This window comes from Morchella sextelata (assembly GCF_020137385.1).
Source record: "Morchella sextelata strain SCLS chromosome Unknown scls_2, whole genome shotgun sequence".
In the NCBI taxonomy this organism is placed as follows: Eukaryota; Fungi; Ascomycota; class Pezizomycetes; order Pezizales; family Morchellaceae; genus Morchella; species Morchella sextelata.
Genome location: NW_025408617.1, coordinates 608,150 through 621,968, shown reverse-complemented (window position 1 = coordinate 621,968; position 13,819 = coordinate 608,150). Strand labels below are relative to the sequence as shown.

Sequence of the window (13,819 nt, the reverse complement as noted above, 5' to 3'; positions counted from 1 at the left end):
TCGTGCAATTGCCAAACCTGGGGTAAATAAAGCCCGCGGTAGGGGTGGGTGGTACGCGGTGCACGGTGAGAGTGGGTGTGGAGATGGTGGAGGTGGTGGGTTGTCGTTATAATACTTGGCCAAGTTTATCAGATCCCATCTAGATCTAGCTAGGCCGTTATCTGCCATCCCTTGTTCCCCCGGGGCCTATCTGCCCTCTAGCTCTACTAACTCTAGAGTACTATTACTACTATTTCTGATACTACTACTAGCTAGCATTCCAGATAAAGCCTAGTCTCCCCGACAGCAAGCGAGTGAGATCCCATGACCCCCTACCCCTACCCCTACCCTATCGGGACATGCTGATAAGTGACAATCATTCCTCCCCGGCCGCGCCGGTGGTGCACGAACCTCCCCCATCCCCGCCTCATCGCCAACCGCTCCGGCCCCGTAGAAAATTTAAATATGTGAATAAAAAATAAAAAGAGTCAAAGAACATGGGGTGAGGAAAAAAAAAAAAAAAGATGCCCCTCGGGTCGGCTGGGTGTGTGTGGGAATGTACGCGACAACTATTTTTATCGCATATTGGGGCCCGAGCTTGAGCCTGGGCGAGTTGCGAATGCCACTGAGCTAGAATACATATCGATTTTGTATCCATGATCTACACTGCAACCTACACGATACCGAGTTGGCTCTATCCTAGGGTAGGCAGGTAGGTAGGTGCTCTGCTGTGGGTTATTGAGATGTTGGAGACTTATGTAGAGTAGCAGATATCCATACGGCCCGAGGCTGAAACGGCGGGCGTGGGGGAGCCGGGGGAAGGGTTGAACGGGGAATGGGGGGATAAGAAGAGCTCATCACATATGTCGAGAGCGACCAAGGTCTAGAAGCTTGAGGAAGTTCAAAGGGGGCCCGGGGAATGGAAAGATTGCCGAACCCAATTCTATGGGTTACTAGACTGGGGTGGATTTTTAATGGTGCTCAGTCCCCCTGGTTTGGATGGCTAGACGGTGCGGTTTGGAATCTTTGGGTTTGGGTTTGGGGTTAATGGGTTTGGGGGGTTCCCTGCATGATAGAGGGAAGGGAAGGGAGGAAGGGAAGGGATGTGCGGATTTGAGGTTGATAGCGATGTTGAGGAGGAAGATAGACAGACACACACATAACCCGCGAACACGATCAGAATCGAGTATCGATATTGGTATCGATATCGCACCCCCTCCACCCCTCCTCTTCGGAGAGAAGAGGGAGGGGGGGGCGTCCAGAAGGAAAAAATAATGTTGTTATTCGAGGGGGCGATATATAAAGGCAGGGCTGAATCCCCACTAGCTGTCTACCGACTCGTCCGTCTATCTACTCTCTTGGTTTAATCGCTTGGGTGGTATGCCGTGGCCGGGATGGCGGTGGAGGGAGCGGTGCCAGTCAGCGAGAGTGGTTGTTGTTTGGTGGGTTAGGCGCAACCAGAGGCAGCTTGGCGCTTCTGTCAAATCCGACGACGTTGCAATGCTGCACCACCCACAGAAGTCTAACCACAGAGCTACGCCTACCACCATCTGCCTACCTACAGCAGCAGAGTAGAGTACCCCCCCTCCCATCGCCCGCCCCCCCACTGACTGGCTGGCAGACGTGGTGTTTCATGGGCCATTCAAAAACTTTGGGAGAGAGGAATAGAGAGAGTGTCGACCACCCACGTCTGGGTGCCGCGTGTTCAGATAGGGATAACCCCCCCTTCCATCCATCCCCCTCCTAGCTCCGCCGAAATCCCTATTTTCCCCGATTGAATATACACGGGCGATATCGCAGGAGTAGTGGTGGATTTGTGGATTTGTGGATTGGAGATGGGAAATGGGAGATTTGCCGTGAGAACGGCCGCCCCGGGGGGGGGGGGTATGATCCGATTCTTCTTCTAGATGGATTCTTTTTCTACTGGCTAACAACATATTTTTTTTTTTGCTAACAACTTTTATTTTTATGGAAGGGGTTACATATTCTACATACAGGAATTAGACTGCGTACATAGAGTACTGAAGAGGAAGTGCAGCGAGGGGAATTTTTTTCCTTACTTTCTTTTCTTCCTCCCTTTCGTTCAGCCATATTTGCATCTAGGCGAGAGAAGAATTCAAGAAGAAAGTTCGCGATGGGGGGGAAGGGGGAGGGTTGCAGAAAGCAGAGCACAGGTAGGAATTTATTCGCTGTCGTTTTTTCTTTTCTCCGCACGCATGAAAGGCATTGATTTGCTTGGCCCTCGATATACCTATTAACCTGTGGGAAAATGTACTCTACGTCCAGTTAGTTACTGTTATGTACGAGTACTACCAGCTACCGGTTGCATGGTACCATGTACCATCCCACTTTTATTTTATTTTTTTAATTTTTATTTTATTTTTCTTTTCCGCCCACCGTCTGGCTGCCACCCCCCTCTCCCGAGGGGGTTTTTAATTATTATTTTTACCAACTAACTAGCCTACTACAGCTTTTTGGGAAGCTGTAGAATGTGGTTAGTTAGCATAAGTACAATACCTACATACATTTACATATGTAGCTAGGCTGGGCTGGGCCGGGCTGGGCTGGACTGGGCCGGGTTGGCTATAACATGTATGTATGAGAGCTGGTAGAGCATGTAGAGAGAGGTCGAGTGCTTGCTTGCTGTAAGGTAGGTTAGAGGACATGGCATGGAAGTAAGGTACTCTCTAGTTAGAAGTCACCGATCTCCACTCATGTTAGTTATGTAGTTAGTTTTCAGTCCTGTCCTATCCCACCTGTCCTTTTCTGCGGTGCCTGCCCTGGCCTGTTCTGTCCTGTACCTGTCCTGTACTCCCCCCCGGCCCCCGGTGTGGAAAAAAAAAAGCGTAATTCTCCGCTTTAATTGAACGATGTTACCTCTGCCCCCCCCCCAGTACCTACATACCTGACCTTCTAACTAAACATCCCCCCCCCTAGTACCTAGTACCCCCTCCCCCCCCCCCCTCACCCCTCATCATCATCCCTCTGCTGCTGCTGCTACTGTCCCGAAGGCCGCTCCAATTAATTTTCAGTGTAGCTGCCAGCCTAGTGGATTGGCTAGGATTGGATCGGGTGGTTGGATCTTTCTTTCTATCTTTTCTATCTACTATCTGTGCTGCTGCTGCTTCTACTGCTGTCCCATACGTTAGTTTGCCTGGTCACCCTCCCTGTCCCCCCCTCGAGCGAAACTGCCTTATAGACGCCGAGTCTGCTTGTCTCGATCTCGAAACTATACACTCGTTCTTCGAGAGGGCCTTGAGACTGTTTTTACTCCCATTGCCCTTTTACGAGCCAGCTTGTTCGAGACGGTACTACTTTGGTTGAGCAGACCGCCGATATCGATCTTCCCCACCCACGCGCACTCTCAGAACTACTATTATCAGTATCTGGTATAGTTTAAAGTCGAAGTCGAAGTCGATCATAGCTATTGGTTTAGCTAGCTCCTGTTCACAACAATTAGCACTCAATCCCATTACTCAATACTCAATTCTCACTCCCGGACCACCACCAATTAACCAACCAATCAATTCCGACACCCCCGAGAAATAGGCCCCCACAGCGATGCAATCCCTCATGAAGTTCCCCAACGAACTTCTTTTGCAAGTGTCCTCGGACCTGACTGCACGCGACCTCAATGCCCTCCTGCGCACCAACAAATTCTTCGCCCGCCTCCTCACAACCCCACTACGCACCCTCGCCACCCAGGACGTCTACGGCACCCCCGCACTCGTCTGGGCCGCCGACCGCGGCCACTACCCACTCATTGCCTACCTTCTTACTACCCCCATCATTTGTGTCAATGCCGCAGACCCGCTCGGCGTTACAGCGCTCCACAAGGCGTCCATAAATGGCGACGCCGCCGTCGTCCGCCTGCTGCTCGAGAACGGAGCGGACGTCCACGCTATAGAAACAAAGATGGGCGCCACGCCGCTACACTGGGCCGCGCTCTACGCAAGAAGAGAGATTGTACAGGTGCTTGTTGCGGCCGGCGCAGACGTCAACAGGGTCAGCGGCGTTTCGGCGCGGACCCCTCTGCAGATGGCATGTGTGGCGCGCCATGGGCTCGAGGGGCGCTGGGTGCGGCTTGGCGGCGTGGGCGAGGGCGTGGACATAGGAGAGCTACAGGAGAGGGCCGAGACGGCGGTGGTCGAGGTTGTGAGCGCGCTGCTGGCGCACGGGGCGCACACGTGGGTGCGCGACAACACGGGCAAGACGGTACTACATCTAGCGGTCAAGCATGTGGGCAAGTGGGGACACCACGGGAGCACGCTCCCGCAGGTGCTTATCGAGGCGGGCGCAGAGATGGGCGTGCTGGACCACCTGGGGTGGACGGAGCTACAGACGGCGGCGCTGTACGGGTGCGTGAGCGTTGTGCAGATGCTGTTGGAGAAGGGCGCAAAAATCGAGGACGCGAACCCGGCGACGGCGCTGCACGTTGCGGTACACCATGGGAAGGTTGAGGTTGTGAGATTGCTGCTGGAGAAGGGCGCGGACGTGGATGTGCGGGACCGGAAGGGTAAGACGCCACTGCATGAAGCGGTTTTGGGCGCGCCGCCGGAGCTCAGGAGACTCCTGTCCAAGAGCCGGGTGGATGTTATTCAGGGGGCCAAAGAGGAGATGGTGAGGATGCTACTGCGTCGGGGGGCCAGGGTCGATGCTGTGGATCCAAAGGGGAAGACGGCGCTGCATTATGCGGCGAGCGTGAGGGATGCGGTCACGGTGGCCATGCTGCTGGAGAACGAGGTTGCGCCGGCGGACGTCACAGTGAAAGATGAGAAGGGCCGGACGCCGAGGCAGTATGCTGAGGAGAATGGGTGGATGAGCGTTGTGGAGGTGCTGAGGTGCCGGGAGGAGGAATTGGGGGTTGGTGCCGGCGTCGATGGTGTTATAGTTGAAGGCGGGGAGAGCAGTAGCAGTAGCAGTAGTAGCAGCAGCAGCGGTAGTAGTGACGAGGGAAATGATAGCTAGGCGTTTTTTTGTTTTTTTTCCGTTTTTAGTACTGTTTTTTAGTACTTAGAGATTGGGCTTGGTTTCTGGTTTCTGGGGTTTCTTCTTCTCGAGATTGGCTTTTTTATCTTTCTTCTTTTCCTCCTCTTCTTTCCGGATCGATCCCTTATCTCTACATCCATCCATCTAGCTACGAAGGAGCGGTGCGGACCTCCGGGCACATATATCACCCACCCGCCGGAACATTCTCCCGCTCCAACTAGCTGGCTGACTTAGCTACATGTACTCTATCTAGCTAGCTAGCTATGGATTGGTGGATTGGGTGTGTGCATGAGATCAGAAGAAGGGCAGGCAGGAAGGGGTTTTCGCTTTTTCTTTTCTTTTTCCCCCGCCCGGCCCCCTATCTCATCTCTCCAAGGGGTTTTTTGTTATCTCTTTTTTTTTTTTTTTTTTTTTTTTTTTATTTACTTTTTTTTATTTTTATAGTTGATCTGCAGGTTGGGACGTAAAGTTAATTAGCTAAGTGTGTAGTGGTGGTGTGTGTGTGTGGTACGGTATGTGTGTTTTTGTTTTATATAATAGAGGGAAGATAGGAACAGTCTGGGGTAGCTCGGGAGGGAGGGAGATAGGTAAGTTTGGTACACGGTAGTTAGGGAGGGCCCGGGCCGTGGCCGTCCGTGGCCGGGGCGGGCGGGTACGTTTAGTATATCATGGGTTATAACGTCATGGTGTTTATTTTTTTATAAGATGGGATGGGGCATGGGGCCGGGCACATGGGATGGATGGAAATGGGAATTACGATGGAAATGGGTTGGTTAGATATGGGGCGTTTTTTATTTTTATTTTTTATTTTTTTGTTTTTTTTTTCTGCTTCGATTCTTCTTTTCTTCGTATTCTTTTTTAGTTACTTTTTTTTTTTATGGCTAGATATCGATCAGATGGCAGGAGATGGAGAGGAGAGCTAGGGAACCCGGGGGCGGGTTTGTAATTAATTGTTGTGTTTTTGACCGTTCGATTCTTGAACAATTGAAGAGAGAGGGCCCGGGGGGCGCGCAAGCTAGACTTGGAAATTCTATGTTCTTTTTTGCAGGGGTGCTTTTAGTTTTTTTTTTTTTTTTTTTTTTTTGGTCTCCATGGTGCTACATACATGTGAAATGAGGTGTGAAATGAGAGAAATGTGAGTAAAGCATGCGTGAATGTAAGTGAGTGAGTGAGTTGTGGAGGAGCAGCTGGAGGAGGAGGGGAAGCTAAGCTAGCTCAGCTCTAGAGCTCTAGACCTGGATGGGCACCTTGTTGGCTATGGCGTAGAGCTCAGGTGAGAGCTCACAGCTAAGCTAGAGCACCTAGATACAGACCAAACATGGAGGTACTCTACCTGGCTACGTAGGTAGGTAGGAAAGTGTAGCTGTCAAACATCTTGACATGTAGAGATTAGATCTACATACAATCTCACCACCCCGCATCCAGCCACTCGGAAGATTTGCTCGCGAAACTAGGTAGGGGGAGATAGAGTAAGTGTAGAAACCGGAACACCACTTTTATATGCAACCCGATAACGATCTCTGCACACCGTCCGGTACTTTTCTTCCCCTTGAACCCCCCTCTTCACCCTGCTTCATACATACCTGGCTGCATAGCTGCATAGCATAGCATAGCATAGCATAGAGCAGGTAGAGTAGGCACATGTATGTAGTGTCATGTGCCTTGTTCCACAGTTTCGACATCTAGAAGGAAGAGAAACAGGGTGGCCCTTTTTTTTTTTCCCTCTCTTTCGTTGACAGCGAGCCATGCTGTGCGGGCCGTTGTCGATGAGTGGTGCGATTCCCGACGTCTAGTGCTTCCTTTCTTCCCCTCGATCGTGTGTAGAAGTGTGTTTTACCCGGTTGGCTAGGTTCGGCACTTGTCTTGTCATTTGTTTGAGGGCAGCCGGAGGGATGTTTTGGCTGGCAACTTGTGGTAGGGTTGGGTTTATCGCGACTTGCCTGAGGGTTTTCCATATGTATCGCATGTATATATTTGCTTTTTTGACATGTCGTTGCTTTCCATGCTTATCGTGGTGGAACTTACCGGGGATGCAATGGGCCTGTGTAACAACCACACGTCATTTGCGTGGGCAGCAGCAGCCACAGACACATCCACACCACTAATGAGAAACACCCCCACCACAGCCACACAGACACCCCACCTTCTAGGAGCCAGCAACGGACAGCGAGAGAACACAGGCAATCAACACGCACGCAGAGCACATACCTCATCTCCCCTTCCCCCCACATCTCGAGTGAATCTGAATCCCCCAATCAGACTCTCACACTCACAGATAGCACAGAAGACTCGCAGATAGCACAGAAGACTCGCAGATAGCACAGAAGACTCGCAGATAGCACAGAAACCCCCCACCCCAAAAGAGCCATGAAACAACGTTTCTCCTCTCTAGACCTACAGGTAAGTCCCTCTCTCCTCCCCCCCACCACCAGGAGGTATAGCACCCCCCCACCACCAGGAGGTATAGCACCCCCCCACTCACACCCACCAGGTGATAGCCCACGAGCTCTCCACAACACTCACCCCCTCCCACCGCCTCACAAACATCTACGACATCACCACTCGTATCTTCCTCCTCAAGTTCTCCAAGCCCAGCAGCAAGCACCTGCTCCTCATCGACTCTGGCTTCCGCTGCCACCTCACCACCTTTGCCCGTGGCACCTCCCCAAAACAGTCCCCCTTCGTCGCAAAGCTCCGCAAATGCCTGCGCACGCGCCGGTGCACAGCGGTCCGCCAGGTTGCATCGGACCGCGTATTAGAGTTTGTGTTCTCGGAGGGCGCCTACAGACTCTACCTCGAGTTCTATGCCGGAGGCAACGTGGTGCTGGTGGACCGCGAGGGAACCATTGTGGCCTTGCTGAGAGAGGTGAAGGGCGGCGAGGGCGGGGTGGGCGAGTGTCGGGTCGGCGCAAAGTATGAGGTGTCAACGAGGACCGCGGAGGGCGTGCTGCGGGAGAGGATTATTGCGGCGCTGGAGGCGTCCCTGGAGAATGAGGATGCAGCGGCAGCGGCGGCGACGACGTCCCTGCCAAGTCAGGGTGCGGGCAGGAAGTACAAGAAGAAGGCGAAGCGGAAGGGCGGTGATGAGATGGTCAAGAAGGTGCTGTCGGCGCGCATGCCCGAGTTTGCGCCGGCGCTGATTGAGCACTGCTTCCGCACGACGGGCGTGGACGTGGATGTCAAGGCTGAGGATGCCCTGGCGGACGAGGAGACGCTCGACGGTGTGGTGAGGGCGCTGGAGGCTGCAGAGGGGATGATAAGGGATATCATGGCCGACGTCAACGGCACGGGCATCAAGGGCTACATCATCGCCAAAGCACCCCGCGCACCGGCCGAGAACACGGGCGGGTACAAGAAGGACAAAGCCGCCGATAAGAAGAAGAAGGGCGTCTCATTCGGCGGCGGCGAAGACGAACCGGAGGCACAGCAGCAGCAGCAGCAGAGCGCCTTCGGCACCACCGAGGCCGTCGAGTCCGAGCAGCCAGAAAAGGTCCAGGAGGAGGGCGAGGCAAAGGGAATGGTCTACGACGACTTCTTCCCCTTCCTCCCGATCCAGTATTTCAACGCCCCGGGCATCAAGACCGTCGAGTGCCACGGCTACAACACTACCGTGGACTCCTTCTTCTCCTCCATCGAGTCGCAAAAGTCCGACTCGCGCATCACAACCATGCGCGAGAACGCCGTGAAGCGCCTCGACGCCGCGCGCACGGACCATCACCGCCGGGTCGAGGGCCTGCGAACGCTCCAGGAGATCAACACGGCGAAGGCGCAGGCGATCGAGGCGAACCTGGACCGCGTCGAGGAGGTCATTGCGAGTGTCAATGGCCTTGTGGCGAAGGGGATGGACTGGGTCGCCATGGACCAGCTCATCGACGTGGAGCGGAAGCGCGGGAACCCCGTGGCGGAGCTGATTAAGCTGCCGCTGAAGCTGGCGGAGAACACGGTGACGGTCACGCTGCCGGAGGTAAACTACGACGACGAGGAGGGCGAGGAGGAGTCTGACGACTCGGCGGACGAGACGGACGAGGAGGGCGAGGACGATGCCGCAGCGCCCACGAAGCCGAAAAAGGTGGTCAAGACGCTCGACATCGACATCGACCTATCGCTGACGGGCTACGCCAACGCGTCCTCGTACTTTACGCAGAAGAAGGTGCTCCTCGTCAAGGAGTCCAAGACCATCCAGTCGTCGACCAAGGCGCTCAAGTCCACGGAGAAGAAGATCCAGACGGACCTGCAGAAGGCGCTCAAGCACGAGAAGGACGTACTGCGCCCCGTGCGCGCCCAGCACTGGTTCGAGAAGTTCCTCTTCTTCATCTCCAGCGACGGCCTCATGGTGCTTGCCGGCCGCGACCTCCAGCAGAACGAGATCCTCTACCGCCGCTACTTCCGCCGCGGCGACGTCTATGTCAGCGCCGACATCGAGGGCGCCGCCATGGTCGTCATCAAGAATAACCCAGCGACGCCCGGCGCACCCATTCCTCCGAGCACATTGACGCAGGCGGGGACGCTGGCGGTGGCAACGAGTAGGGCGTGGGACGCAAAGAGTGGCATGTCGGCGTGGTGGGTCACGCATGAGCAGGTGGGGAAGATGGTCAGAGGGGAGTACCTGGACACTGGGCGGTTTGAGATCAAGGGCGCGAAGAACTTCTTGCCGCCGGCGCAGCTGATACTGGGCTTTGGCGTCATGTGGTATGTGGATGAGGAGAGTCGCCGGCGGCACGGGAAGCACAGACTGGGCGAGAAGGAGAAGGAGCAGGAGGAAGAAACTACCGCCGCCAACCCGACCCCCGCGGAACCGGCGGGCGAGAAGGTAGATGGGCCCGGTGATGGCAGGGAGAATCTCGACGACGATGATGACGATGAGGCCGAGACCGAGGCCGAGGAGAGCAGTGATGAGGAGTTTCCCGATGCGCAGATCGAGTCTGCGGGCGAAGAGGAGGAGGCGCAGGAAGAGGCCGCGCCCGAAGCCGACGCCGACACCGAACCCAAAGCCCAAGAGCAAGAGCAAGACTCGGACCTCGACGAAGACGACGACCGCACCACCACAACCACAACCACCGACAGAGCCGACACCCCCTCAGGCAGCAAACACATGTCCGCCAAAGACCGCCGCGAGCTGCGCAAAGCCCGCCTCGGTGGCGGCGGCGCCACCAACAACGACATCCCCGCAGCCGCCACTACCTCCGCCAAGCCCGCACCCCCCAAACCCGTGCAAGCCCAAGTCCGCGGCAAAAAGGGAAAAGCCAAAAAGCTCGCCACCAAATACGCGCACCAAGACGCCGAGGACCGCGCCCTCGCCATGTCGCTCCTCGGCTCCGCGGCCGCCGCAAAGGCCGACGACGCGGCGGCCACGAAAGCGGCGAAGGACGAGGAGGCAGCGTTCCAGAAGGCGCGGCGCCGCGAACAGCATGCGCGTGCAGCACGGGAGGCGATGATGGCCGAGGAGGCGAGGCTGCGCGATGACGACGAGGACGATGAGACGGTGAGTATACCGCTGGATGCGTTTGTGGGGATGCCGATGGCCGGCGATGTGTTGCTGGATGCGGTGCCGGTGTGTGCGCCGTGGGGCGCGATGGGGAAGTTTAAGTATCGGGTGAAGATGCAGCCGGGGACAGTGAAGAAGGGGAAGGCGGTGAAGGAGATTGTGGGGAAGTGGTTGGCGGAGGGGGAGAAGAAGAAGAGTGTGGATGGGGAGGTGATGTGGCCGGCGGAGAGGGAGCTGATTAAGGGGTGGAGAGAGGCGGAGATTGTGAGTATTCTTTTCCTTTTGGCTTTTTTGGTTTTTGGTTTTTTTGGAGTGGTGAGACTGACGAGAGTAGATCAACTGCGTGGGGGTCTCGAAGGTGAAGATCTTTTCGGCGGGCGGTGATGCTGCGGCGGATAAGAAGAGGGGCCCCGGTGGAGGCGGCGGCGGAGGTAAGAGGGGTGGGAAAGGGGGGAAGAGGAAGTAGTGGACTGCGGAGGAGATAGCTTAGATAGATACTGTATATAGCCCCATAACTGGTAGTATTCCCATAGAGGACATCAAGGATGCCAGGAGAATGAGATACTGCATGTTCCTTTCTCTGAAGTTGTGGGTTGTGTTCCAGTGGCTGATGTGGAGACCAAACTATTGGATGACAGGAGAGAGAACTGATGTTTTGAGATGAAGAGACGCCCTGTTCTTTCTTTGTACTTACCTCGTAAGGTATACAATTAATAAAGTAATCAATCAATCAATTGCCTCGTAAGGTGTTCAATAAAGGGCCAAAATCTGTGCAACAAGGCACAACACAAACGTTAGCCTTGACTCAAATAAAAAAATGATAATGATATAGACTGAGTTGAACTAACTGATGAATCGTGAGTGGTTTTGTTGTCGAGTATTTTCTTCATGCATTCTCACTCGCTAGATCTTATCAACTTGCAGTGTTGATTGAATAATTGATAATTCGTTAACTATTTTGCAGTGTTAGTATATAACTACATCTAGTGCCACGCAGCGAAGAGCAGGGCTAGTGGGATTCGCTCATGAACCTGATTCGACCCGACTCAATTATGGTTTAAACGATTGCGAGTTGGTACTTACATGTAGGCGGCTTATTGGACCAGTTGTGGAGGGGAAAGATACGTTCTTCTGTGTATTGTGTGGCCGGGTACGTGTAAAAACGCATAGATACATGTATTAGCCATTTAGGTAAGCTCAAGGTATACAATAGGCTGGGGATTGTGGTTAGACGGGTGGGCGAATGGGGTCCCAGAGGATTTGAAATAGGTTTTGTGGCTCGCCTGTGCAGTGTGGTGGCGTGGCGGAATGCTGGGTTGGTTAAAGTCACTCTTAATGTATGATGGATGACTTGATTGATGATAGAGGAAGAGTAATGATAGAGAAAGAGTGTTGATGAAGGAAGAAAACTCCAACTGCGAAGATATACCAGCTAGTTTGGTATATCTGTTCTACTTGTACAGTACCGAGTGTTCTCTCTCGCTATGAATACAGTGTCGCTAACTATTGACTAACCCTTATTGGTAGTCTCGCAATCTATCCTTATAGTTGGGCTTTTCGTTTCTGTTGGCCAAAGTCAGCGGGAATGCGAAGACTCTTGCGGAGTGGCTCTTGGCCATTCTATCATCCATGGCTCCCTTTCTTTCCCTCCTCACCCTCTCTCTTTATCATCACCACCATCGTCTCTATCCGTGGATAACATCACTAGAACTGACGTTTGAATTCTCAAGATTATTGGACTGGTAACGTCAACGACAAATGGCTTTAGGTTTCAAACACCGAGCGCACAGTTCTTTGACTAACCGACTATACATACTATGGAGATATAGCAATCTCTCACTATAAGGATATTATCTATAAGGATACATATATACCCCATAAGGGTAGGATTTCTCCGCCCCGTTAACCTTAACACTTGATCCTCCGAAAGCGATAATACAAGTTTCGGTCCGGATCGTATCCTTATAGCGAGAGTTTGCTGTAGGAGAAGTCACTTGCTTCACCAAGACAACATTTGAGTAACTCGTTGGTGGTGGAACCTCCGAGCTCTTTATTGTATGTCCCTCAAACCCGTGGAAGCGTGACGATCTAATCTGAAAATGTGTGACACCTGGTCTGTCACACTCCGCAGATAAGATGACGCTCCCGTCTCCGTCTGGCTCGGTATTTAAAAAAAAAAAAAAAAAGGCACAGTAGTATTAAAAAACGGCGATACTTGGGATTTCGGCAAGTGGTTAATAATATCTATTAAAAAAAAAAGAGAGAAAGAAAAAAAAAAGAGGCGGCTATCGTATCGCAAGCCCCTGTATAGAAGAGGTCGGTCGGTCATCGGTGCTTCCCACGAAAGAGATATCTATCATCTAGATATCCTACTAGAGGGATTCTGGAAGGTGATAGTTATCGCCATGCAGTGAAGCTAGACCTGGTAAGAGGAAATCGGGGCGGGTATTATCAGAGCACTGACCACCACCACTACCAGCCGTTTGACATCCCATATGCATCGCAGCTCTTGGAATCTCAACATACCGATAGAGAAAGGCTGTTCCAGGTTGCAAACCCTCGTGGGTTTTTTAAGCGATATCGGCACCGTAGATTAAAACCCCGGAATGTTCAATCTTCGGGTTGTCGTCACCCTCGCTTTACTCATCACGGATCACTCGGCTAGTTAGTAGCTGGCGTGAGGCGGTGGAGGCTCCGCTCCGTCTTGGCATTATTTTGGTCTTGGCAAGGATTACTTCACGATACTAGAAAAGACTCTAGGTATGGCATGCTATTATTTGTGGGGCGCCGGGACCTGATTCTCCCGTCGGGACAGTTATATGGGCGCCCATTACACTCCATACATAGATGGAGCCGAGACTACTAACGTGTTTAACTGGTTGACGATTGATGAATTTGTCTACAGCATGTCCTGGGTGCGTTATTTTACCACCCAATCGAAACGGCAAAGGAAATGTCTACTCTACTGAAGACTCTAAACATTTCTTGGCTTGCAAATCTCAATCTCGGTACAACTAGTTGGACTGTTCGGTATGATAGTAGATTCATCTAAACAGCATAAGAGTACGCACACAAGCTAATAATTATGACACAAAGTTATATAGACGCCAATATAGTATTATACGATTGCAAGCCGGAGCACAGACTTCAATTAGCGTGCTTCTGGTTATATTAATTGACAAGAAAAACATCGCAAGCCAATCATCTCATGGGAACTGTACATGCGGTTATCCGGTCCACCAATGTTGCGGGCGGGTATCATGACTACTACATCTCTGTACCGAACATTTCTATCCACCGGTATATTGTTAGGCCGCAATATCGGAAGTGACGTCAGCACCTCTCTGGTATCAATCTTTATTGAGC

General features: G+C 52.9%; 3 protein-coding genes across 3 annotated transcripts; all 3 read left to right on the top strand.

Annotated features, from left to right (window-relative positions):
• Positions 1-3,540: 3,540 nt before the first annotated feature.
• On the top strand, positions 3,541-4,947 carry H6S33_005437 (uncharacterized protein; the record flags this gene model as incomplete). Its single annotated transcript, XM_044836783.1, has 1 exon — positions 3,541-4,947. One exon carries the CDS (start codon positions 3,541-3,543, stop codon positions 4,945-4,947), a length of 1,407 nt encoding a protein of 468 aa, XP_044698746.1.
• A 2,388-nt stretch (positions 4,948-7,335) lies between these two features.
• Positions 7,336-10,919, top strand: H6S33_005436 (uncharacterized protein; the record flags this gene model as incomplete). Its single annotated transcript, XM_044836782.1, has 3 exons — positions 7,336-7,368; positions 7,460-10,717; positions 10,788-10,919. The coding sequence occupies 3 exons, from the start codon at positions 7,336-7,338 to the stop codon at positions 10,917-10,919; spliced, it is 3,423 nt and encodes a 1,140-aa protein (XP_044698745.1).
• Positions 10,920-12,589: 1,670 nt separating this feature from the next.
• H6S33_005435 (uncharacterized protein) lies at positions 12,590-13,628 on the top strand (the record flags this gene model as incomplete). The annotated part of the gene is made up of 7 exons (XM_044836780.1): positions 12,590-12,616; positions 12,765-12,878; positions 12,933-13,014; positions 13,123-13,213; positions 13,269-13,368; positions 13,425-13,483; positions 13,550-13,628. 7 exons carry the CDS (start codon positions 12,590-12,592, stop codon positions 13,626-13,628), a joined length of 552 nt encoding a protein of 183 aa, XP_044698744.1.
• Positions 13,629-13,819: the final 191 nt, after the last annotated feature.